The sequence below is a fragment of the Taudactylus pleione genome, unplaced genomic scaffold (genome assembly GCF_031769625.1).
Source record: "Taudactylus pleione unplaced genomic scaffold, aTauple2 ptg000009l, whole genome shotgun sequence".
In the NCBI taxonomy this organism is placed as follows: domain Eukaryota; kingdom Metazoa; phylum Chordata; class Amphibia; order Anura; family Myobatrachidae; genus Taudactylus; species Taudactylus pleione.
This window is the reverse complement of record NW_028284412.1, coordinates 3,759,750-3,787,434: the sequence shown is the minus strand read 5'-3', so window position 1 is coordinate 3,787,434 and position 27,685 is coordinate 3,759,750. Positions and strand designations below refer to the sequence as shown.

General features: G+C 48.0%; 1 protein-coding gene across 2 annotated transcripts in view; it reads left to right on the top strand.

The window, feature by feature from the left end:
- The window catches only part of RABGAP1 (RAB GTPase activating protein 1), a 193,959-nt gene that overhangs the window by 26,941 nt on the left and 139,333 nt on the right, over positions 1 to 27,685 (top strand). For both annotated transcript variants that reach the window (XM_088466930.1, XM_088466924.1), the window contains 4 exons: positions 5,487 to 5,553; positions 6,141 to 6,243; positions 6,386 to 6,555; positions 26,527 to 26,701. In XM_088466930.1, the coding sequence (XP_088323056.1) occupies positions 5,487 to 5,553; positions 6,141 to 6,243; positions 6,386 to 6,555; positions 26,527 to 26,701 (515 nt within the window). The remainder of the gene's footprint in view (positions 1 to 5,486; positions 5,554 to 6,140; positions 6,244 to 6,385; positions 6,556 to 26,526; positions 26,702 to 27,685) is intronic.

Below are 27,685 nucleotides of genomic sequence, written 5' to 3'. Positions count from 1 at the left end.
TTGCTGTTGGTGTCCGGTCCTCCAAGTACCTATCACACAACACATTCGGGACCATTTTTTGCCGCAAGTCCATTAGTCTACCAGCATGTCTTTTTTGGACTTTGTCGGAGGAGGACACGGAAGAAACGTAAGCAAAAAGAGAGAACACACAAACTCCACACATATAGGACCTTGGTGGGAATTGAACCCAGTGCTATGAACAACATTACACGATAAAACTGAACATAAAAACATGAATAGAAGTGAAGGCATGCCTCTGTGCATGTTGCTAGAGACACTGTATCGTAGTATTGCTCATTGCAGTCCTTTTGATGTCAGTTAGCAACGTAAGCAGGACAGTGATTATTTGGTTGTCTGTTTTATTTTTATTTATTTATTTTATTGAATTTTTAAACATACAAAAATAAATCGATACAGAAAATAGAACATAATGTACTTGTTAACAATGAAATTGGTATGCAATAAAAAAGGAAATAAGTATACACCGGTGGTCTCTTTCCTAGCTACACAAACATCAAATTATGAATATCTTTACAATAACGCAATCAATGTGTCATAGTCATATTGGAATACAGAAATTATGGCTTACAAGTAAAATATGATATGGGAACAGATAGCTGGAAAGATGATGCACAGTAGTGCATTACAAATGCATAGACAAATCTATCCTACTCCACCAGTAGTATACAAATTAGGATCAGAGACCCCTCCCCCCTGACAATAGTACGGTTAGCCACCTTGCCCAGACATCAAGGTACTATTTCTCTTTTCCTAGCCATATACACATATTTCTCATGTGCAGCAAACGCTTTAACGAATGAAAGCCAAGACCCTAAAGGTGGGTACACACTTGACAGATATATCTGCAGATGATGGTCCTTCATACTCGCTGAACGGCCATCATCTGCTTGTGCCCTCTGGTCCCGGGGGTGGGACTTGGCGGCCAGTGGGCGAGGCCTGCCCCCCTCCTCGCGGCTGCCGCTGTGTGTACGGGCGGTCTGGAGACCGCCCGTACACACATGCTGATGGACAGATATGTCTGAAGACATATCTGTCTATCGCCTGTGCTGCACAGCCAATGCGATATGTCGGCGAATGACTACGTTCACCGACATATCGCGCGTATACACTGGCCGACGGGCAGCAGATATATTGGCCGATCAATTTATCGGCCAATGTATCTGTCAGTGTGTACCCAGCATAAGTCTGGGCCATATGTTGCCATCCACACTCTTGCTATACACACTTTGGTAAGCATATAAACAGCCATGGGGTGAACAAGAAGAAAAAATATTGGACCATGTGAAAAGTATAATCCGAGCTCTGCAGTAAAAATAACCCCCCCCCCATGTAAATGGGTTAGGGTAATTCAGGCTTCTGTGTTCCCTCAGTTGTAGGCATGTAGGAGCTTGGGCTGCCTAGCAAGTGATCTGGCTGGATATAGAAATAATCTGTCCTTATGGGAATTTTCCACCTGTCCTCACCATTCTGTCATCACCTATTAAGGGCTAGATTTACTTTTCAGCGTTTGTCAAAGCTGTCGAATATCAGTAGCTTTGACTGATGGATTTAAAGCAGCAACAAAGAATTGATGATAACGGTGTCTGATTTAGCATTGATTGTTGTTTCCATTTAAAGTCAAAGCCACGTCTCATTGAAAATGTGATGGCGCACTTTGTAATGGATTGTACTGTGAAGTAAATCCATTCCTGGTGTGAAGGCTTTTTATAAAGTTTTGTTCAAGCCCCTTTGTCTGCATTTTGAAGGGAGAACATTCTCTAAAGTTTATCACTTACTGTGTCAAGAATAACTGGGGAATAATAACTTTTAACATTCTGTATTTGCCCCGGTGCTTTTATATTTCTGGGATCCATTCAGCTAATAGTCATTTGATCAGTATACCAACAATGCTAAGTACAGCACCAGCTTAACGGTCAGGAAGTAGAAAGCAATGTACACAAAATGAGAGAGGATGTTTTTGATTATGGCGTGTAATGTTATTGCATTTATGCTATGCTTAGCGAGCCAGAATGGTGACCTTTTTGTAGAGTCTGACCATGACCATCTAAAAAATGACGGTGCTGTAATGATCGATTTACAGTGTACACATTCTGAGTGCACAAGATTTGTTTGAAGGCAACATGTTTTATAAAGTGGTGCTAGAAAGTTTGTGAACCCTTTAGAATTTCATGGATTAATGGACCTTCACTATGTGCAGGTCAACTGAACCATAAAAATAAAGAAAATGCAATAAATTATATCGCACTCAAATTGATCAAACTTTACATGTCAGAAAAGTATGTGAACCATTTGGTGTTAGTTACTGATGTGACCTCGTTGACCAACAGTGACTTAAACAAATACTGTAAACCTTTTTAAGTGATCAGCCGTGCGCATTGACTTGGAGGAATTTTGGCCCATTCCTCGGTACAAAACTGCTTCAACATGGCTAGTTTTCGATTGTATCAAGATCTGAACTTTGACTTTGCTTTTCCAAAATGCAGCACTTCTCCTGCTTCAACAACTGTTACTGATGGCAAGCTGTCCTGGTTCCATTAAACAAAAAGGTCTATTTTAGACGACGACTCTACAGAGAATTCTTCCATTAGTACACTGGCAGTAATGTTGTTCTTGGAGAGTAGTGGTTTGCTGTTGGTTATTCTACCATTCACACTATACTTGTTCAGTGTTTGTCGGATAGTGGAGAGGCCTGCAGATCCTGTGACATTACCCCGGGGGAATATGATGCGTCTTGCTCTTGCAATCATTTTTGTTGGCGCCCAGGCTCTCCCCGCAATATGAAGCATTAAAAAAGAAGAAATAAAACTGTGCTATTATAAGAAACAGTAATAATAAAATTAATATCTAATTTCCGATAAAATCACAAATATTTATATTATACTCCAATAGAGACGGCTCTCCCAGTATCCAGGTAACTGGTCCTGGTGCCCTCGTAGCAGTAAAATGTATATCGCATGGGGACGCGGCACTCGAGATCATGAACACAATCTTCACCTGAAGACAGTGCCAGTTGTAGATGCGCTGAAACGTTGTTACCTGTATGGAGTACTATTAAAGATTGTGTTGATGTTCTCGAGTGCCACGTCCCCTGGCGAGATAAAATATATATATTATACAGCAGTAATAAAAAAAAAAAACTTATTAAAAAGAACAACAATATTCACTGCAATTTTAAAATATAATATAATTGCATAAAAATTCCTAAGCTTATGTAGATGATTATATCCTTTAGAACTTTCTGAAGAACTATGTCTGAATCAAAAAGCTGATACTTGTGTGCAGGTATAAATGGAAATTAGCCCTGTTTCTTAATAAAATCAGGCAGCAGTTCCATACAAAGATGTTTTTTACCTGCTCCTGTTGTTATATGGTGACCTTGCTCCCGAGATTGAAGTCAGCGCCTTAGGAAATGTGGGTAATGCTGCCCGGACTGAGTGCAGCACTATCTTCAGCTGTCATAATCTTAGCAGCACTCTCCCTCACTCTGGTCCCGATTCAGAGCCGGATGCTCTGACCAGAGCGCTCGCTCTGAATCAGGGCCCTCCTACCTGAAAATGGAGCGGCCTCTTGGACGCTCGCATAGCTGTGGGTGACCACCCACAGCTATAGCGAGCGTCCATGATGATGGTCGCGATGGTCAAGGCCATCGCGACCATCGGGCTTGCGACGGAGATCCTGCGGTAGGGTCTCGCTGCCGCAAGCCCTGGAGTGATTTTGGCTCTATCAGAGCCAAAATCACTCCCACTGACATCACTACTGATGTCAGTGGGGCCGGCTTCAGACGGTAGGCGTTCCCATGGGAACGCCTCCGTCTGGCAGCCACGCCCCTGCCACGCCCACCAAAGGGGGCATGCTGTCAATCAATATCGACAGCACGCCCCCTTTGGTGCGAGACCCGGAGCGACGGCTACCCCGTCGCTAACCGGGTCTCGTGCAGTAGGGCACCATCGACCCGCTTGCGAGCGTCCTGCGCTCGCGAGCGGGTCTGAATCAGGCCCTCTGTGTGCGGCTTATTCAGGCTTGGGGACCCGCTGAGGGTTTCAAAAAAGCACGTCTGTATAGGTGTGTACACACTAGATGATACGCTCCATGAGCGATATCGTCTAGTGTATCCCCCGGCAGGGTGTGCTCATTGTCTTTCATGACATTGAGAAACACTCGCTGAACGATATAATTAACGATATCGTTCAGCGCCCGGCTCTCACCCATTCCCCAACATGCAGCAACCTGACGAATATCGTCAGGTTGACCTGCATGTTTGCCGGATGAACGACAATGACGAATGACCCGCGGGAACGCGCATCGTTGTTATCGTTCATTGTTTTGGTGTAAAAAAAATAGACGATATAGTGAACGACTGAACGTTATCATTCAGTCGTCCACTTTATCGCCCAGTGTGTACGCACCTTATGATTCGCCGCAGGGGATTTCAGGGCGTTAGTGGCCCTTAGACGTCTCTGGGTGGTAAAAGCTCTAGCATCCGCGATGTAGCCGCCGCTGCAGGTATCCACGAACAGTGTTTCTCTGATAATAATGGAGTAGTCATCCGATTAACAGAAGGGGACACAGTTTACCTCCGTACTATTAAGCGAGCAGCAATGCGCTTTGTCCCTAGCCTGGGACTTTTTCAAGCCCCACAATATGAACCAATATAGTACTCATGCGCGTGTCCTGTATTACCCTGGCGGTGAGTGTGCTTTTTCCCCATGGGGGACACTACAGTCTGCAGCAACACTGTCACTGCTGCCACTCTCCTCCCGCCGGCCTCTGCCATTGCCCCACCCAGAGCCGACCCCACTGTGCCTGAACCCCCAGCTCGCCAACCCTGTGCCTGTTGAGCGCTCCATGTCTGACACCTGAACCCCGACCCTGGCTATCATGGCAACAGGTTTTCGTTATGTTCCTGACAAAGTTTTAATCCATTTTACCTGTTCCTCTTATCTTGGGTATTCTTTAATGTTTGTTATTTTTACGGCACTAGTTTCCATTTCACGTACCGAGTGTACAGAGCTGCAGAATGTGAGAGCTAATAATGCCAATAGTGCTTATCTGTATTATTTACAAAACAATTTCTACATATATTAAGCATGCTAGCATTGGGTAGGCTACAATTGAGACTACCATGCTATGTGTAGTTCAAGGATCAATTGTATTTATGCTATTTGCTATTCATGTGATGTTTCTTTTTTTTTTTTCACTGTGTAGAAAGAGTCCATATTTCTGCATTTCAAAACAGGCTTTATTTATCATTTGTGATGACTTGGTTGAGAGGTGTTGTTTTTTACTGCTAGACTGTTTAACTACAGTATTCTGAGCCACTGACGTTATGCTTGTGTGCTCATTACTGACTCCACCCGGATGGCGAGTGGGGTTGTCACTGGGGCAGGTGGCTGAGATACTGTCAGTACAGCACTGCATAATGTATACAGCTTTTTTTTTCTGATTCTTACATCTGCCTGTTGCAGGTGTTTTGGGCTTCTCCTGAGTCCCGGTAGAGATGTACAGAACAGCGACATGCATCTGTTGGAACTGGTAAGACTCATTAAATTCTCTGTAAAGCGCTGCGGAATATGTGTGCGCTATATAAATAACTGGTAATAATAATAATTAAACTTTTCAGAAAAAAAGGCCTCAACTTTCTTTTTGTACTTTCTGTGTATAACATCAATCTCGCTTTGTGTAAATTATTTAAAAAAAAAAAGAAAGAAATAAAAAAACCTGAAACTCTCAACATTTGCTCGATGAAATAAGTCCCATAGATGATCGTGTCATCACTGATAATTCATCACCTCCGCCACTATCATTACTGCTGTTTATCCAGGAAAACTACTGAACACAAGTCTCTGTACTCAGGGCTTTCCTGCAAACCTCCCTGGTTTCCTCTGTCTGCAAGTGTCATGTCTGGGAGTAAATGATTGATAGGCCCCTGGCACAACTTATGCATTATTGGCAGTTAGTACATATACCGGGTTGATATTTGCTGTTTTGAATGTTTCAGCTTTCTGCCCAGTTGGATGCAATGGCATTAGTAACCCATTAATGTTATGTGCAAAACCCACATAAGGATATATATTTTATTTGCTGAATAACTTGCTGCCCTAACATTTTGTTTTCTGCAGGAGTCTATGGGTAAGAGCTCAGATGGGAAATCTTATATCATTACTGGAAGCTGGAACACAAAGTCTCCGCATTTCCAGGCTGTTAATGAAGAAACTCCAAAAGGTAATTACCGTTTAATAAAAAGTGTTAAAACATAATTGTAAATAAAACATTAGCAACAGCTCCTCTTTTCTGTACTTCCCAGTATTGGCTCCTTCCCTTTTATTGATCATACTTTTTATGTTGACATGATCTGTCTCCATAGACAAGGTTCTCTATATGACCACAGCAGTAGATTTGGTGATTACAGAGGTGCAGGAGCCGGTGCGATTCCTCTTAGAGACCAAGGTGCGGGTCTGCTCTGCCAGTGAACGTCTCTACTGGCCTTTTAGCAAAAGGAGTTCAACAGAAAACTTCTTCCTCAAACTAAAACAGGTAATCTAGGCCTGCATCATTGTTGTGCAAAACCTTGCTCTGCTTCTTTATTAAACTAGTAGAGTAGTATAAGTTGAAAAATGAATGTAACCATGATTCTATTAGACTAATAGTGTGATCCACTACCTCCTGGACTTTGGGATAGGCCAGATTGGGTTACAAGTTGACTGGTGTTCCGCACGGCTGGTGATAAGTTCTTCAGTTATGCCGGGTACCCACTAGAAGATATGTCGTCCGATCCCACGGGTCGGGCCGACTTATCTGGCACATCGTCTAGTGTGTACCAACTATGCGTGCTCTCTGAGGTAGTTCGTCGGGGGCGCTCCATAGGCCTGCATTCACGGTCAATGTAGCAACCCAGCTGTCGATGCCGGCAATGTCAATGGTGCAGGTGACCGATATATATCAGGTGGTCGTTCACCAGATCCTGCTGTGTATACCGACCGCCCGATTATATCGTTCATCTGCACCATGGGGCGTCGCATTGGTGGGTTACTAAGTATGTACCCAGCCTTAGTCTAATATTATTGTGATCCATCTTTCTAAGTTGTGTGCCTTCATAGGTCAAATGCAGGAAACTGATATCTAAGTGGACTTTAAGGTCCAAATGTAATAGGGTGAGAGTTTAAAAAATGTGAGAGAAAACTGTCACATTTTAAACACCGCCAATGTAACAAAGTCACAGACTTGCAGGTATTAGAGGCTCAAAAAATCTCTCAAGATTTAAACTCTCATCCAGTTGTTTCCTGTATTGAAAATACAACTCGATCAATGTATTAGTGTGAGAGTTTACTGCTAAACTCTCACATTTTCTAAACTCTCACCGTATTACATTTGGCCCTAAGTATCTACATTGGCTTATATAAATGAACTACCAAAACATTAACCCTGTAAAGGCTTCAAGAGCTTATAAGTAGTGAAGATATGGCAGTGTCCCCCAGATCGGATGAAAGAAACATTTCTGGTGTTGTGGGGGAGGATTTATTGTTTTCCTATGTCCAGAAAATGTTATTTAAATACATTTCAAATGAGACTGGAGCCCTCAGAACAGTATTTTACAGTCCGCATTTTTTTTTTTATTCTCATTTTAAAAGAAAATGTAGAATTTTGGTTATACAACATGTTACATGTAACTTTGAAAAAAATTTCTACTTTACAGATTGCTCAGTAAAGGCCCCCACTCACGATTTTTTTAAAATGATATTGCTGTTTTTTGACTGATTGGAACGACATACTGTTTAAATATGTGCCGTGTGTAGGAACGATTGCAATGCGCGCTCCCGCTGGTCGTTGATCGTGGTCAGTGATCTATCTCTTCATGCAGAAAGTTCACTGACCTGTGTTTCTACTTCAGGGTCCATAGGGTATCCACAGGATACCTTGGGGTATAGGTGTGACGTCAGTCGCAGGGCACCAAAGAGTTAAGCTTTCAGCCTCCCAGGATGCACTAGGTCCCCCTCCTATACCCCGCCCCCGGGCCAAGGCACCTCAGTTTAGTTTGGTGCCCGGCCGGAGTCGGGTGCACCTGTTGGAGTGGGGGCTAGAAGAGCCCCTGAAGCTTATTCTTCATGCAGCTGTGGCTGCACATCTGGATGAACAGCATGGACAGTCAGTCCTGACGTCCATGCTGTCTTCCCTACACCCCGCCGGTACCAGAACGCCGGTACTGATCCGGGGATGCTGGTGGGCGTCTGGGGTCACAGCTAGCGGTGACCCCAGATGCTCCGGACCATGGCCGGATTCAAGGGGGACAGAGGTAAGCAGCGGGGTCCCGCGGTGGGTCCCCGCTGATCACATGGTCCTAAGTCCCCAGGCAGGGGGCTCCCTGGGGACTGGCTGCAGCGTGGAGCCAGGCGACCAACCTGCGCTTCCACTACCCCCTGGGACAGCGGACCGCAGCAGAGCGGTAGCGCTGCGGCGTCCCAGGGGTTAAATGCATGCCAGGGGAGCGCGCCTTCCCTGTCTCACAGCCGGCGCCTCCCCCGCTGCACACAGCCCTCTCTGCATGCTGCCGACTGGTCCTGTGGCAGCGCTCCTCCCCCAGGCCAGCCTCCTCTCTGCTCCTCGGCGGCCATCTTCTCCAGAACGCATGGTGAACGCTGCTGGAAGCGCTGGACGGAAGCATCGTGGTCTGGGTCCCCCCGCATACCTCTCCTCCGCTGTGGTCAGGTCTGTGTATGCAGCGCTGTGTCCTACCAGGCCCTGTGTCTGTAGTTGAGTGATCAGCGCTGTTAGTGCAGGAATTGTTATTTTTCTGCATTGTATGTGACTGTGCTAGCGCTGCTGCCTGTAACTTTTCTTCTCTAAACTGTCAGCTTTATTACTGTCCCTGTTCTTCTGCTAAAGCCCTTGCGGTGCGGTGCTGCAGGGTGGTCTCTCGCTTTAATACTTAATTGGTGAGAGAGGTCACATACGTGGTGCCATCATGTCTGAAAGTGATTTTCCCCTCCGGCTACAGTGTACCACGTGCAAAGTACCGTTAGCGGAGGGGGAGGGTAGCGCGGAGGGCCTTTGCCGGCAGTGTTTGTCCATGGCGCGGCCTATTACGGTTACAGCACCGGTACAGGAGCCGCCCTGGGCTTGTTTCGCTCAGGCGTTAACAGCTTTAGTGGGCCAGTTAGCTCCGCAGCCCGCGTTTACTCCGATGGGTTTGTCCCAGCAGTCTGTGGTGTCGTCACCCATGCAGGGGTTCCCACGACAATTGGTGGTACCCCACAGTCTCCCTATTTCCCCGCTCCCGGGTTCTCAGGAGCCAGCGTGGGTTAACTCCCTGACGAGTTCTGTACAGCACTTGTCGGATGTGTTGCAAGGGGAGTCTGTGATGCGGCCTCATAAAAGGCCGGTGGCGTCTCTGTCCGCTCCTTATGAGGATGACGAAGGGACGTCTGATGATGGGGAGATTCTTGATCCTTACGATCAGGAACCTCTCCATACTAAGGACGCTGATGCTAAGTCCAAAGTATATATTCCTGGACTTATTCGGGCGGTCCGCACAGCCTTGGTGATTGAGGACGAAGTTCCCCCAGCGGCTAAATCTAAGTATGCCTTTTTCAAAGATGTGAAGGGCGATGCCACAGTCTTTCCTCTTTCGGGTCAGTTGGTGGACCATTTAGAGGAGGCGTGGAAACAACCTGGCAAAAGATACCAGCCGCAGAGACGCCTGGCGGTGGCTTATCCGTTCGCGGATAATTATTTTGCTAAGTGGGAATCCCCTCCACAGGTGGATTCTCACGTGACCCGTCTTGTCCGTAGTGCCACATTGCCGATGCCATTCATGTCCTCCCTTAAGGATGCTACGGACCGCAAGGTAGAAATCTGCCTGAAGTCCGCTTATTCCCTTGCAGGGGGGGCAGCACGGCCGGCTATGGCCATTTGCTAGGTTGCCAGAGCGATGGAGCGCTGGGCGGATTCATTAGAGGCTTCTTTTGAATCCGACTGTCCGGCCGAACAGGCGGAGTTGATTGGCAATCTCCGTGATTCGGCCACCTACATCAACGAGGCGGCTCTAGACATTAGTACTCTGGTGTCTAGAATTTCTTCAGCAGCGGTAGCTGCTCGTCGCACCTTGTGGCTGCGATCCTGGAAGGCGGACGCAGATTCCAAGAAAGGTCTGGAAGCGTTGCCGTTTACCGGAGAAGTTCTCTTCGGTCCGGATCTGGATAAGATTGTGGCCACGCTGGCGGCAGCTAAATCTGCTTGTCTCCCGTCGGCCGCTGCTCCTTCTGGTTCGGGACCATCGTCCTTTCGGTCATCTAGGGCCCAGGGCAGGCCCAAACCACAGTCGTTTCCTCGACAGGCTGGCCCTAAGAAATCGGTCAAGCCCCGGAAGCAGGCATGGAGTACCAGACGTCCGGCCCCCAAGCCAGATGACAAGCCTGCGGCCTGACGGTCCGGGCCTCCCTTTGGGGGATCCCAGGGTGGGAGGCCGCCTGCTACAGTTCGCCCAGTGTTGGTCGACCACTACGACAGACACTTGGGTTCTGGAGGTGGTTTCCCACGGATACGCCCTCTCCTTCCGGCACAGACCCCCGGCTCGCTTCTTCACCACGGGTCTCCCATCAGACCGGAACAAGGCTACGGAGCTGCGGAAGGTATTGCACACTATGCTCCAGGCTGGAGTTATAGTGGCGGTTCCATTCTCCCAGAGGGGCCAGGGTTTCTATTCAAATCTATTTTTGGTACAGAAACCCAATGGGTCATATCGTCCGATTCTCAACCTCAAAGCACTCAACAAGTCTTTGCGGGTCCCGAAGTTTCGGATGGAGACCCTACGGTCCATCATTCTGGCGCTGGAACCTGGGGACTACTTGGTGTCATTGGACATACAGGACGCTTACCTGCATGTCCCTATTCTTTGGCGCCATCAACAGTTCCTCAGGTTTGCAATCCGCAGCGACCACTTCCAGTTTCGGGCGTTACCTTTTGGCCTGGCAACAGCACCACGTGTTTTCACCAAGGTGATGGCGGTCATGGCGGCTTCTCTGCGGCTGCAGGGAGTCCGCATGTTGCCGTATTTGGACGACCTGTTATTGGTGGCAGGATCTCCAGAGCTCCTGTTACGCCACTTGGACCTGACCATTGCACTGCTGCAACGGCACGGCTGGCTAATCAACTGGCAGAAGTCCACTCTAATCCCGTCTCGGAGGATTCTGCATCTTGGAGCCTTATTGGACTCGGGACAGCAAAGGATCTTCGTGACGGAGGACAAGATCTCTGCTTTACAGTCAAGGGTGCGCAGTTGTCTGCACAGCCGCCGGGTGTCCCTACACTCGGCGATGAGGTTACTGGGCTCCATGGTGTCGGTGTTCGACATGGTGGAATACGCCCAGTTTCACTCCAGACCTCTGCAGCACCTGATCCTGTCCAAGTGGAACGGGCTGACTCAGTCTCTGAAGTCCCAGACGATTGTGCTCACCCAGGAGGTTCGCCTGTCCCTTACGTGGTGGTTACAGACGACCCACCTCAACAAGGGACGTCCGTTCTGGGTTCCAAATTGGGTCCTGTTGACAACGGACGCCAGTCTTCGGGGCTGGGGAGCAGTTTTGGGTCCACACTTGTTCCAGGGCAGGTGGACGCCGACAGAAGCGGAGCTTCCAATAAATATCTTGGAACTCCGTGCGGTCTTCAATGCTCTCCAGCAGGCACAGCGGTTTCTCCAGGGTCGCCCGGTGCAGGTCCAGTCGGACAACGCTACCACCGTGGCCTACATAAACAGGCAAGGAGGAACTCGCAGTCGGGCGGCTCTCGTAGAGGTCTCTCGGATCCTGGTTTGGGCGGAGCGCAATCTTCCGGCCATATCAGCGGTCTTCATCCCGGGAGTGCTCAATTGGGAGGCGGACTTTCTAAGTCGCCAGGACGTTCATCCGGGGGAATGGTCCCTGCACCCGGACGTTTTTCAACTACTGGTGGACAGGTGGGGTCTTCCAGAAATCGACCTCATGGCGTCCCGGCACAACAACAAGTTGCCGGTGTACGGGTCTCGCACAAGAGACGAAGGGGCGTCTCTGGTGGATGCTCTGTCCGTCCGGTGGACGTTCCGGTTCGCATACCTGTTCCCTCCGGTCTCCCTTCTTCCACGGGTAATCCGGAAATTCAAACAGGAAGGAGGGACGCTCCTGTTGATAGCTCCCGCGTGGCCCAGACGGCACTGGTTCTCAGACCTTCAGGGTCTGTCCGTGGACATTCCTCTGCGGTTGCCGCTACGACCGGACCTTCTGTCTCAGGGTCCTTGCCTTCACCCGGACCTGACTCGGCTGTCTTTGACGGCGTGGCTGTTGAGACGGCCATGCTGAGGTCCCGGGGGTTTTCCAGCTCTGTGGTGCGTACCATGTTACGAGCTCGGAAACCGTCTTCCGCGAGGATATACCATCGCGTGTGGCATACGTTCTTCCAGTGGTGTCGACCGAGAGGTTATGCACCGCGGGAGTTTCGTCTGTCTCGGATTCTCGCCTTCCTGCAAGCGGGACTAGATCATGGGCTTCGCCTTGCTTCTTTGAAGGTACAGGTTTCGGCCCTATCTGTCTGGTTTCACCGTAGGATTGCTACAATCCCGGATGTGCGCACCTTTATGCAGGGTGTTCTCCGCATTCAGCCGCCCTTTGTTCCACCTGTGGCGCCTTGGGATTTGGCTGTGGTCCTGAGGGCTCTCCAAGGACCGCTGTTTGAACCACTGGGCTCAGTGGATCTTAAATGGCTAACAGCTAAGACTGTTTTCCTTCTGGCCATTGCTTCGGCCAGACGTGTTTCTGAGTTAGGGGCTCTTTCTTGTAGACCCCCTTTCTTGGTTTTTTATAGGAACAGGGCAGTACTCCGCACTCGGCCCGAGTTTCTTCCCAAAGTTGTTTCCCAGTTTCATATTAACGAGGAAATCGTTGTTCCGGCCTTTAACTCACCGGGTCTTTCCGTGGGTGAGGCCTCTTTGGATGTTGTGCGGGCCTTAAGGACTTATGTTGACCGCACTTCTTCGTTTAGGAAGTCGGACGCTTTGTTTGTCCTCTATGGCTTCCGTAAAAAGGGTTGGCCTGCTTCAAAGCAAACTTTGGCAGCCTGGATCCGTATGGCTATTTCTGAAGCTTATCTTCATGAAGGCCTACCGGTCCCTCCTTCTCTGAAGGCTCATTCCACTAGGTCTGTGGGTCCTTCGTGGGCAGCTCGACGTGGTGCCTCGGCAGTTCAGATCTGCAAGGCTGCTACGTGGTCTTCTGTCCATACCTTCGTGAGGTATTACAGGTATTACAGGTCCTGGCGACTTTGACACCTTCGCCTCTCAGGATGCTTCCTTCGGGCGGCGGATTCTCCTTTCTGCACAGGAGCGTCCCCAACCTTAAAGGATACTGCTTTGGGACTTCCCCAAGGTATCCTGTGGATACCCTATGGACCCTGAAGTAGAAAATATGAGATATGGTAAGAACTTACCCTTGTTATCTCTATTTCTACGAAGTCCATAGGGTTCCACAGGACTCCCGCCCTGTCGCACCTGTGCTGCAGATGGGCTTTGCTCTGGTCACCGGTTTTCCGTCTCCCTCTGGTGAGAATGTGATTCTTGTATGTGTCCAGATCTTTGTTCTCTCTCTTCCTTCTCCTCCTCCGGCCTATGGCTTGGTAACTAACTGAGGTGCCTTGGCCCGGGGGCGGGGTATAGAAGGGGGACCTAGTGCATCCTGGGAGGCTGAAAGCTTAACTCTTTGGTGCCCTGCGACTGACGTCACACCTATACCCCAAGGTATCCTGTGGAACCCTATGGACTTCGTAGAAATAGAGATAACAAGGGTAAGTTCTTACCATATCTCATATTTTTCACAATTTTCCACACATCGTTCCATATGTAAGCACTATGAACGATGTCATGGCTGACACAGATGCACGCATAGATCAGTGCAATCCGTGATGCATGCATCTGTGTGGAAAAATAAAAAACAGACACAGATGCATTAGATGGATAAGTGAGATGCACTGGTACCTGCAGAACCACAAGTACCAGCATGCGGAGCATTACGGGCCCGCTGATACCTGTAGTTCCACTGCAATAGAAATATTAAAACACAAACAGTACACACACTGTGAAAGTAAAAGTTTATTAAAACATGCATGCACACTCACTATCTCACATATTCGCCTATGTATCCCTGTAGCCAATCAAGTAGATAATCCACGAGTACCTGTAAAAAAAATAAAAAAAAAATAAAATTCCATACTCTCTCTCCTCCTATGCGTGGATCACATCCTCTTCTTTCCATGTAGGCATCCACGGATTTGCCAAAAAAAAGGAAAAATTCCGGACCACCGAACATTAGTACTGTCCTCTAAGGACATTCAATGGCCAGCCGTTCAATGGCCAGCCTCTTCCGCCAATGACCGGATCCCACCATTGAAGTAAATGGTGGGAGCCGCAAAGGTAACTTGAGGTTATTTATTTTTATTATTTATTAACAGTTTCTTATATAGCGCAGCATCTTCCGTTGCGCTTTACAATTGGAAACATTTATAGAATAATACAGGGTAATAACAGCCAGACATAGAGGGCCCTGCTTGCAAGCTTACAATCTATAGGGAAATAGGCATTGATACACAAGGATAGGTGCTATATATTGCAATTTGGTCCGGCCAGAATGCAGAGTTTCTTTGTGGGCTGCATGATCCAGTCACACAGGAATGTCGGCCAAATGTCAGGAGTATGTGAAAGAAAGACAATGTGTGAGGTTATGTGTTGACTGTGAGAGGGGATGTAATAAGACATGGAAGCTATGAAGTTTATGTGGTCAGTTCTGGAATCTGATAAGCTTGTCTGAAGAGGTGAGTTTTTCAAGGAACGCTTGAAGGACTGAAGACTAGAGGTAAGTCTTATTGTGCGTGGTAAGGCATTCCATAGAGTGGGTGCAGCCTGAAGAAAGACCTGTCACCGTAAATGAGAGCAAGTAATGCGTGGGGATGAGAGACGCAGATCTTGTGCTGAGCGGAGAGGTCGGGTTGGGAGATATTTTGAGATGAGTGAAGAGATGTATGTTGATGTAATTGGGTTAATGGCCTTATGTGTAAGTAACAGTATTTTGTATTGAATACGGTAGAAAACCGGCAGCCAATGGAGGGACTGACAGAGCGGGGCAGCAGACGATGAACATTTGACAAGGAAGATAAGCCTTGCAGCTGCATTCATAATGGATTGTAATGGCGATAGCCTGTTTTTGGGAAGACCAGTAAGGAGACTATTGCAATAGTCAATGCCGGAAATAATGAGTGCATGGATTAGAGTTTTTGCAGTGTCTTGAGTGAGATATGGTCGAATTTTGTATATGTTTTTAGATGTATGTAACATGATTTTGAGACAGATTGAATGTGGGGAACAAAGGACAGTTCAGAATCAAGGATGACACCAAGGCAGTGAGCTTGTGGGGCGGGGTGGATTGTTGAGTTATCAACAGTGATAAAGAGATCAGATTGGTAACTGTTATTGGCCGGTGGAAATACAATTAATTCTGTTTTAGAAATATTAAGTTTCAGGTGGCGAGATGACATCCAAGATGAAATGGCAGAATTACATTCAGTGACACGGACCAATACAGATGGTGATAAATCTGGAGAGGATAGGTAGATTTGAGTATCAACCGCATACAGATGGTACTGAAATCCAAAAGAGCTGTTTAGTTTGCCAAGAGAGGTGGTATAGATTGAGAATAGCAAAGGACCTAAGACAGAGCCTTTCGTTACTCCAACTGATAGAGGTAGCGAAGAGGAGGCAGAATCAGAAAAACGAACCGTAAAAGAACGATCAGATAGGTAGGAAGAGAACCAAGAAAGAGCAGTGTCCTTAAGACCTAGGGATTGTAATGTTTGTACGAGAAGAGAGTGGTCAACAGTGTCAAAAGCAGCAGAGAGATCTAGAAGAATTAGGAGTGAGTAATTTCCTTTAGCCTTGGCAGTGACCAGATCATTTACTACCTTAGTCAGTGCTGTCTCTGTGGAGTGCTGGGAACGAAAGCCAGACTGAAGTGGGTCCAATAAGTTGTGGTATTTAAGAAAGTGTGTCAGGCGGGTGTAGACAAGTCTCTCCAGTAGCTTGGAGGGGCATGGGAGCTGGGAGATAGGACGGTAATTTGAGAGAGTGCTAGGGTCAGAATTTTGTTTTTTCAGAATGGGAGTAACTTTCACTTACTAATGTTCGGTGGTCCGGGATTTATTTATTTTTTTGCCAAACATCTGTCTACTATCGTGCACAATGTGAAGATCTGCAAATCATTAGATCGTGCACGATAGATCTTGTGTACATCGGGCAGCTTTTGCTGCACATCGTGTCCTGGAGCTGCCGGGGAGAGTTCAAGGGAAATCGTTAACGAGATTGTATCGTTGCCTACATCGTACCGTGTGTACCCACCTTTGAGTACTCAAACTGGGGTAATAATAGAAATATGAAAAACAAATATACAGATTTTCTCTTCACATTTAATAAAAGTCTATGAAGTCAAGATGTCTGGGTCCACTTGCTGTGTCTGTTTGCAGACGCTAAGCAGTTAGGAAAATAGAAGACGTGATTCATATTTCCGTGAATCTGAATGGAAATACTGCAGCAGTCTAGGCTGTGGTGCGCTGCTTCATACTGGTACTGCTGGAGAGAGGGATGTAGGCGTTTTGACAATATCACAGAGAAATCGAAGTTGACAATCATATAATTTCTGTCATTGCCAAAAGTGAGGATGCTTTAATAAAGGCTCTTCAAGTGAATGGTTATTCCACCTGATTATCATTCATTGTTTAATGGACAAGTAATTATTAGGGATGTGCAGGCTCGGATAGGTTCGAGTTTGCACGTGGAGTTCGGATTTTTCCCTCCAAAAAAACGGAACTCAGAACGAGGCAAAACGTCATCTTACATGGACGAACATCATCATTCCTGGACAAAAGACCAGGAATGATGATGTTCGTCCATGTAAGATGACGTTTTGCCTCGTTCTGAGTTCCGTTTTTTTGGAGGGAAAAATCCGAACTCCACGTGCAAACTCGAACCTATCCGAGCCTGCACATCCCTAGTAATTATGGAGTTGCTTGTCCTATTTTGGAGGTTTTTCACATATATAAAAAGAAAAATAGAAATTGGGTGTTTTATTTCCCTTTACCTTCATTATATTCAACATATTACCACGTAACGATAACTCTCCATCAGCGATGGTTTCCCAATGCGAAGGCTTGGGGAATCTTATTTAACAAGCACCACAGCGGTACTTGTACTGCTGTAATACCTCTTCTGTTATCGCCACCTCAGGATGAACCGATAGGCCGCAATCATTAAAAATGCTTAATTCAAAATATTATACATCATGTCAATGTTTTTTTCTGATTTATCTATTAAACACTTCAATTCCATTGAGTGTGTGTGATATGTGGGGATACAAAAAACAGCAAGCCTATTTATAAATAGTCACCATAGTCCATATTCCAGTTCACTTACTGAAAATTACATTAGTCATAAATCATGTTTTCATACACTTTATTTTTAATAGCCAAAAATTTTTGGTGGGGTAATATTTCAGCTGGTGTGCAGGGAGTATTTGAGCATAAACTTTATTAATATAGCTTGGCTTTGGTATCTTTTATAGTAATTATCTGAAGTCTGTACCATCTGCAGTATGCCTGTGCAGTGGGAGCCGGGGTACGCGCCCTAACTGCTCCCACTTCTAGGAAGACTGGACAGATCCTAGTGTAGCAGGAGAGGAGGATGACTAGGACCAGGATCGCTATAATTATGGTACATATGGGCGCAGGACTGGGCAGGTAGGCAGGGGGCGGAGCTCGATAGAGAAAGCAGGGGGATGCAGTGAACAGGGAGGGACGAGGCAGGTCAGAGCTGCAGGCAGAGAGGGGATGGGACAGAGCCAAGGGCGGAGGAGTGGGCACTGAGGTGATCTGGCATATGCCAGGTTCCTTTTACTAGTGAATCAATATTTGGTGGTGTTACTAATTTTTCTACATCAGGGTCCATAGGGTATCCACAGGATACCTTGGGGTATAGTTGATGACGTCAGGCATCGGGCACCATAGAGTTAAGTTTCAGCCTCCCAGGATGCACTAGGGTCCCCCTCCTATACCCCGCCCCCGAGCCAAGGCATCCCTGTTTCGTTGGTGCCCGGCTCGGAGTCGGAGCACCTGTTTAGAGGGGGGGCTAAGGATAGCCCCTGAAGTTTTCTTCACGGCAGCTGTGGCTGCCCATCTGGAAGTACAGCATGGACAGTCACTACTGACGTCCATGCTGTCTTCCCTACACCCCCGCCGGTACCAGAACGCCGGTATCGATCCGGGGATGCTGGTAAGCATCTGGGGTCACAGCTAGCGGTGACCCCAGATGTTTTGGACCATGGCCGGATTCAAGGGGGCAGTAGGTAAGCGGTGGGTCCCTGCTGAACACATGGTCCAAAGTCCCTGGGGACTGGCTGCAGCATGGAGCCAGGTAACAACCTGCGCTTCCACTACCCCCCTGGGTCAGCTGACCGCAGCTGAGCGGTAGCGCAGCGGCGTCCCAGGGGTTAATTGCATGCCAGGGGAGCGCGCCTTCCCTGTACACAGCCGGCGCCTCCCCCGCTGCACACAGCCCTCTCTGCACCTGCCGATTGGCCCTGTGGCAGCGCTCCTCCCCCAGGCCGGCCTCCTCTCTGCTCCTCGGTGGCTATCTTTGCAGAAGCATGGTGGATGCTGCTGATTGGTGGCATCTTGGTCTGGGTCCCCCGGCATACCTCTCCTCCGTTGAAACAGGTCAGTGTATGCAGCGCTGTGTCCTACTAGGCTCTGTGTCTGCGTAGTTGAGGAACAGCGCTGGTAGTGCAGTGATTAATTTATTTGCATTGTATGTGACTTTTGCTAGCGCTGCTGCCTGTACTTTCACTTTCTACTGTCAGCCATTTCACTGTCCCTGCTCTTCTTCTGCTAAAGCCCTTGCGGTGCAGTGATTGCAGGGTGGTTCTCTCACTATACTAACGAGTATCAGTGAGAGGGGTCACATACTTACCATCATGTCTGAGAGTGAAATTCCTCTCCAGCTTCTGTGTACTACGTGCAAAGTACCAATAGCGGAGGGGGAGGGTAACACGGAGGGGCTATGTCGGCAGTGTTATTTATTGGCGCGGCCAATTACTGTCACTGCTCCGATACAGGAACCGCCCCAGGCTTGTTTCGCCCAAGCGCTTACAACCCTAGTGGGCCAGTTAGCTCCGCAACCTGCGTTTTCACAGATGGGATTGTCCCAGCAGTCAGTGGTGTCGTCACCCATGCAGGGATTCCCGAGACAATTGATTGTACCCCACAGTCTCCCTATTTCCCCTCCCCAGGTCTCAAGAGCCTGCGCGGGTTAATTCACTGACAAGTTCTGTACAGCATTTGTCGGACATGTTACAAGGGGAGTCTGTGTTGCGGCCGGTGGCGTCTCTGTCCGCTCCTTATGAGGATTACGACGTGATGTCCGATGATGGGGAGATTCTGGATCTATCTGACCAAGAACCTCTCCGTACTAAAGAGTCGGACGCTAAGTCCAAGGTTTATATTCCTGGCCTTATTCGGGCAGTCCGCACAGCTTTAGTTATTGAGGATGACGATCCTCCGGTGTCCAAGTCCAAATATGCCTTTTTTAAGGATATTAAGGGTGACGCCACAGTGTTTCCTCTTTCGGGTCAGTTAGTGGACCATTTAGAGGAGGCGTGGAAACATCCAGGTAAACTGTATCAGCCTCAAAGACGCTTAGCGGTGGCTTACCCGTTTGCGGACAATTATTTTTCTAAGTGGGAATCCCCTCCACAGGTGGATTCTCATGTGACACGCCTAGTCTGAAGTGCCACATTGCCCATGTCCTCCTTGAAGGATGCTACGGACCGTAAGGTGGAGATCTGCCTAAAGTCCATTTATTCCCTCGCGGGGGGGGCATCCAGACCGGCTATGGCCATATGTTGGGTAGCCAGAGCTATGGAACGCTGGGCCGATAGTTTGGAGGCGTCTTTGGATTCCGACTGTTCGGCTGAACAGGCCGAGTTGGTAGGCAATCTCCGGGATTCGGCCACTTACATCAATGAAGCGGCCTTGGATATCAGTACCCTAACTTCTCTGATTTCTTCGGCAGCTGTAGCTGCTCGTCGCACCTTATGGTTGCGATCTTGGAAGGCGGATGCTGATTCCAAAAAGGGCTTAGAAGCTTTGCCTTTTAATGGAGAAGTCCTATTTGGTCCGGATCTGGACAAAATTGTAGCCACTCAGGCGGCAGCCAAATCTGCATGTCTCCTGTCTGCCGTGGTCCCTTTCAGTTCAGGTACATCGTCCTTTCGGCCTTACAGGGCCCGGGTTAGGCCTAAAGCACAGTCTTTTCCCCGACAGGCTGGCCACCAAAAAATCGGCCAAGCCCCGGAAACAGGCCTGGAGTACCAGACGTCTGGCCCCTAAGTCAGATGACAAGCCTGCGGCCTGACTGTCCGGGCCTTCCTTTGGGGGATCCCAAAGTGGGAGGCCGCCTGCTGCAGTTCACCCAGTGTTGGTCGATCACCACAACAGGCATTTGGGTTCACGAGGTGGTTTCTCACGGGTATTCCCTCTCCTTTCGGCACAGGCCTCCATCTCGATTCTTCACCATGGGCCTTCCATTAGACCGGAACAAAGCCGTGGAACTGCGGAAGGTTTTGCACACTATGCTCCAGGCTGGAGTTGTAGTGCCTGTTCCATTCTCCCAGAGGGGCCAGGGTTTCTATTCCAATCTGTGTTTGGTGCAGAAACCCAATGGGTCGTACCGTCCAATTCTCAACCTCAAGGCCCTCAACAAGTCCTTGCGGGTGCCGCGTTTTCAGATGGAGACCCTACGGTCCATCATTCTGGCGCTGGAACCTGGGGATTACATGGTGTCATTGGACATACAGGATGCTTACCTGCATGTCCGTATTCTTTTACGCCTCAGGTTTGCAATCCGCAATGATCACTTCCAGTTTCGGGCGTTACCTTTTGGCCTGGCGACAGCACCACGAGTGTTCACCAAGGTCATGGCGGCTTATCTGCGACTGCAGGGAGTCCGCTTGTTGCTGTACCTAGACGATCTTCTGTTGGTAGCAGGATCTCCAGAGCTCCTTCTACGCCACTTGGACCTGACGATTGCAGTTCTGTCACGGCTGGTTAACAAACTGGCAAAAGTCCACCCTGATCCCGTCTCAGAGGATTCTGCACCTCGGATCCTTTTTGGACTCCAGTCAGCAGAGGATCTTTGTGACGGGGGAAAAGATCTCTGCCTTACAGTTGAAGGTGCACAGTTGTCTGCAAAGTCGCCGAGTGTCTCTGCACTCGGCGATTAAGTTACTGGGCTCCATGGTGTCAGTATTCGACATGGTGGAATATGCCCAGTTTTACTCCAGACCTCTGCAGCAATTGATCTTGTCCAAATGGAATGGACAGCCTCAGAGTCTAAAGTCCCAGACGATGGTGCTCACTCCGGAGGTTCGCCTGTCCCTAGCCTGGTGGTTGTAGACGACCCATCTCAACCAGGGTCGTCCGTTTTGGGTGGCGAACTGGGTCCTGTTAACAACGGACGCCAGTCTTCGGGGCTGGGGAGCAGTCACGGGTCCACACTTGTTCCAGGGCAGGCAGAACAGGAGCTTCCAATAAACCTCTTGGAACTCCGCGCGGTTTTCAAGGCTCTCCAGCAGGCACATCGGGTTCTCCAAGGTCACCCCGTGCAGGTCCAGTCGGACAACATAAATCGTCAAGGAGGAACCCGAAGTCGGGCAGCACTCGTAGAGGTGTCCCACATCCTGGTCTGGGCAGAGTGCAATCTCCCGGCCATATCAGTAGTATTCATCCCGCGAGTCCTCAACTGGGTGGCGGACTTTCTCAGTCGCCAGGACGTTCATCCGCGGGAGTGATCTCTGCACCAGGACGTCTTTCAACCGCTGGTGGACAGGTGGGGTCTTCCAGAGATAGACCTCATGGCGTCACGGCACAACAACAAGTTGCCGGTGTACGGGTCTCGAACAAGAGACGAAAAGGTGTCTCTGGTGGATGCTCTGTCCGTCCAGTGGACGTTCCGGTTTGCTTATCTCTTTCCTCCGTTTTCCCTTCTTCCACGGGTAATCTGGAAATTCAAACAGGAAAGAGGAACGCTCTTGTTGATAGCTCCCGCATGTCCCAGGCGGCACTAGTTCTCAGACCTTCAGAGTCTGTCCGTGGACATTCCTCTGCGGTTGCCGCTACGACCGGACCTGCTGTCACAGGGTCCTTGTCTTCACCCGGACCTGACTCGGTTGTCTTTGACGGCGTGGCTGTTGAGACGGCCATGTTAAGGTCCAGGGGGTTTTCCAGCTCTGTAGTGCAAACTATGCTAAGCGCTCGGAAACCATCTTCTGCAAGGATATACCATTGTGTGTGGCATACGTTCTTCCAGTGATGTCGACCGAGAGGTTACGCCCCTCGGGAGTTCCGTCTGTCTAGAGTGTTAGCTTTCCTACAGGCGGGACTAGACCATGGGCTTTGCCTTGCTTCTCTGAAGGTACAAGTGTCTGCCTTGTCAGTCTGGTTCCATCGTAGGATTGCTGCAATCCCTGATGTGCACACCTTTATGCAAGGTGTTCTTCGAATTCAGCCACCTTTTGTTCCACCGGTGGCGCCTTGGGATTTAGCTGTGGTCCTGAGGGCTCTCCAGGGACCGCCGTTTGAACCACTGGGCTCAGTGGACCTTAACTGGCTGACAGCTAAAACATTATTCCTTCTGGCCATTGCTTCGGCCAGATGTGTTTCTGACTTAGGGGCCCTCTCCTGTAGACCCCCTTTTCTGATTTTTCATACAGTAGGAGCAGGGCGGTGCTGCGCACTCGTCCTGGATTCCTTCCCAAAGTTGTTTCAAGTTTCCACATCAACGAGGACATCGTTGTGCCGGCTTTTAACTGATCTTTCAGTGGGTGAGGCCACTTTGGACGTTGTGTGGGCCTTAAGGATTTATGTTGACCGCACTTCGTTTAGGAAGTCGGACGCCTTGTTTGTCCTCTATGGCTTCTGTAAAACGGGTTGGCCTGCTTCAAAGCAAACTTTGGCAGGTTGGATTCGTATGGCCATTTCTGAAGCTTATCTTCATGAAGGCCTTCCGGTTCCATCCTCTGTGAGGGCTCATTCCACTAGGCCTGTGGGTCCTTTGTGGGCAGCTCGATGTGGTGCCTCTGCAGTCCAGATCTGCAAGGCTGCCACGTGGTCCTCTGTACATACCTTTGTGAGGTACTATCCGTTTGACACCTTTGCCTCTCAGGATGCTTCCTTCAGGCGGCGGATTCTCCTTTCAGCACAGGAGCGTCCCCACCCTTGAAGGATACTGCTTTGGGACATCCCCAAGGTATCCTGTGGATACCCTATGGACCCTGATGTAGAAAATATGAGATATGGTAAGAACTTACCCTTGTTATCTCTATTTCTACGAAGTCCATAGGGTTCCACAGGACTCCCGCCCTGTCGCACCTGTGCTGCAGATGGGTTTTACTCTGGTCGCCGGTTTTTCCGTCTCCCTCTGGTGAGAATGTGATTCTTGTGTGTGTCCAGATCTTTTTTTCTCTCTTCCTTCTCCTCCGGCCTATGGCTTGGTAAGTAACTGAGATGCCTTGGCTCGGGGGCGGGGTATAGGAGGGGGACCCTAGTGCATCCTGGGAGGCTGAAAGCTTAACTCTATGGTGCCCGATGCCTGACGTCATCACCTATACCCCAAGGTATCCTGTGGAACCCTATAGACTTCGTAGAAATAGAGATAACAAAGGTAAGTTCTTACCATATCTCATATTTTTCCATCGATTGACCGTTAAAGTATTAAAAGGGATGAACCTTTACCCAAACATTTTCTTTTGAGTAGTCTTGGCCTTTTTCATGTATGTATAAAGATTCTTTTGCTCTTAATGTCAAATATTTTGTGAGATAACTATTAAGGTTAGCATGAAGTAGGTCTATAAGAAACCAGAAAGCCTTCCACAGTAAATTGCGGAAATATCCTTCTTTAAACGGAATGGTGTGTCTGCTATATAAATAGTATTGCCTCACAGCTAAAGAAAATTAGCCAGGTATCCAAATAATATAATAGGCTCTTGCTTTTTTGTGGTCATCGGTTTTCACAGTTCTAGGGCATCCTTAGGCTCTTTACCTGGGCCAGTTATTGGAGAATTAAGCTGCAAAGACTCAGGCGCAAAATTAGCACTTACCAGACTGTTTTAGTCAGTCTTTGGAAACCATAAGCCCTTGCCCATCCTGATACGCAGCTTTGCGTTGATCAAGTAATTTCCTCCAGACACCGCTTTTTATCCTGCTCTTTCGGTGGCCCTCCCAGGGTGGCACTTCCTTTTTGGCTCCCCGTCCGTAAGACCTTATCCTGTTATCTTCTCCCTGATTACCTATTTGGTGGTTCTTTTCTACCAGGGGTTTGAGCAATTGTTGGTTTCTGCCCATGTCTGTCTCATTCTCCCTTCCAGCAGCAGGTTACACAGTGGATCTCCCGCGAGGACCCTGACCACTAGAGATGAGACTAACAAATTAATTATTCCCAGATTTAACATGTGCATTGCTGGTCTGCAGATTAACGCTCTCTGGGGCAGCACAGATGGTGTAATGGTTAGCATTACTGCCTCACAGCACTGAGGTTGTGGGTTCGATTCCCACTACGGCCCTAACTGTGTGGATTTTGTATATTCTCCCTGTTCTTGCATGGGTTTCCTCGGGGTACCCCAGTTTCCTCCCACACTCAAAAAATATACTGATGGGTTAATTTCTGTCAGGAGTCAATTAACCTTAGTGTATAAGTATATACATGTGGTAGGGAATATAGATTGTAAACTCCACTGGGGCAGGGACTGATGTGAATGGACAAATATTCTCTGTAAAGGGCTGCAGAATATGTGTGCTCTATATATAAATAACTGGTAATAATAATAAATATTGACTGGCAACAGGTACTTCACACACCTATGGAGTAATTGTATATAGACACGGTCAGATTTGTTGTCAGATATGAACGATTTTGAAAATCGTTCATATGTGAAAGAAAATCTGACGTGGGCCTGCAACGATGAACGATGCGTGTTCCCGCTTGTCAGATAACAATATCTGACATCTGATGTGTTTGCAGTCAGTATTAAAATGAATGAAATCATCAAAATCTATCTGAAATCGTTGGTAAAAATCGTTCATCTGACAGATCTGACTGTGTGTATGCACCATAAGATGCATTTGTTTTGATGTGCACCATAAGATGCGTTTGTTTTGATGTGCACCATAAGATGCGTTTGTTTTGATGTGCACCATAAGATGCATTTGTTTTGATGTGCACCATAAGATGCGTTTGTTTTGATGTGCACCATAAGATGCGTTTGTTTTGATGATGGCAGAATCTATCTTACTAAAGGTAGTCAAGGCTCTTTTACAGACTTTTATATCTGTTACAAGCATTAACTACAATTTAAACAAACTATACAATATATAAACAGTTAAACCTGGGAGGAGAACATCCCTGTGGGCTTAATCTTTAGTGAACTTTCCTACTATAGAAGTGTCCTCATACACTATTGCTGCAGTCTCGCCAAACTACCCTTCTGGGTGCACCAGGTCCCGGCTGACTCCGTTTGCGCAGTGTGCTTTGCGCTCCAAAATTGTCTTAGTCGCAAATGGACGCGTCAAACCAAGACTCCACTGATTTAATTTGATATGCAACACTTGTATATCTGTGTGTGACACTTTTATATCAGCGCAGTAATAAAACAATTTCAACAGTGTTGCTTGTAATGGACACATAATTAACCGTTTGCATGTTTTTGCCAATAATTCCTTAAATAAGGATCATTTTCCACCTTTTTGGGTTTAAGAAGGCAATGCTATAGCAGTAAAATGTCAATTATTTGTGTTATATTTTATTTCTAATACGCCTAAATATTATGCATCGCTGTATATAGAGTGACCATGATGCACAGAGATTACATATGACATAATACAGAAAAACAGATGTCCCTGCTCCAATGAACCTACAATCTTAAGGTGCGTACACACTGGCTGATTTTTTTAAATGACCTAACGATATCGTTATCGGTCGTTCAGTATATCGGCCAGTGTGTATGCATCAATGACTAACGATGCGCGCTCCCGTGGGTCGTTGGTCATTGTCGTTCATCGCCCGTACCTGCCTAGCAACCTGATGATATTGTCAGGTTGTTTCAGGTTCTGGGCTGAGGGGTTGCCCGGCATTGAACGATACCGTACATGATATCGTTCAGTGTGTGTGCTCATTGTCGGTAACGACATTGAGCACACACCTGCAGGGGACACACTAGACTATATCGCTCATGGAGCAAATCGTCTAGTGTGTACGGACCTTTAGAGGAGATAGGAGTCCCCAGGATACTCTGTTACAACTATTTTACATAAATGTTAAACAGGAGGTTGAGATGAACAAAATTATAACTGACGTCATTTCTGTGCTACAAGAAATAATACTTATATTGTCTGTTACAGAGTGAAAGGAAAGAGCGCAAGAGCAGCTGTGACACATTTTATGAGGTCATCTGCTTAGAAAGTGAATCCGAGAGAGAGAGGAGGAAAACTACTGCCAGTCCATCACTCCGTCTTTCACAGTGCGGCCCGCATGGAACCAACATACCCTCACCCCCAGAGGATGATGAAGAAGAAGGTAAGTTAGTAATCTACTACCACTTCTGTGTATTGATTTAATTGTAAGCTGTGTGGGTTAAGAGAGAAGATATATGTCAAGTGGACTACACATGAAATATTTGCAGTTGGTCCTATATAAATGTGCTAGTATGGGCCAGTGTGTGACTTTCTACCGCACAATGGGGAAGATGTATGAAGCCCAGAAACGGTATCAGCGCACGTTATGTGCGCTGATACTGCTTCTCCCCGATGTATGATCGGGGTCTGGGCGGTAAATGACAGGGGCGCTATGCGCCCCTGTCATTATTATGCGCCCCTGTCATTATCGGCGCTGCTATCTACAAGATAGCAGCGCCGATAGCCTGGGCTATGTACGAACGGTCATACCGCATGACCGTTAAGCCGGCTGTAGCTGTCGTTATCGACAGCTACAGCCTGGCGCTAGCCTATCCCCACAGCAGGGACAGCGCTGTCCCTGCTGTGGTGGCTGCCGGCTCCGGGACTGCACGCGGGGATCTCGCGATACTTGCGAGATCCCGCGCATCCTCAGTGGAGCCGGCCGGGACAGAGACACAGCGCATCAGCACTAGGCTGATGCGCTGCTGTCTCTTAACGGGTAGCGCCGGAGGGGGGAGTTAACGCTCCCCCTCTCCGGCCGATGAGATGTTCTTACATCTCATCGGTAGTGCTTCCTGCTTCGCCTCGGTAAAGAGGCGAAGCAGGAAGCGGTATAACGGCACGTTAAGTGCCGCTATCATACATCTACCCCAATAAGGACTCAGTGAAGTTGCTCATCCTGTGTGTGTCGAACTCCATGGGGGAGATGTACTAAGCTCTGGAAAGTAAACTGCCAGCCGCTCTGCTCCTAACTGCCATGTTACAGGCTTTCTTTTTTTTTTTTTTTAAATTACAGGAGCTGATTGGTTAATAGTGTATCACTTTCCAATTTATCACTTTCCAGATCTTGGTACATCTGCCCCCATATCTCAAACAGTTTGACCAC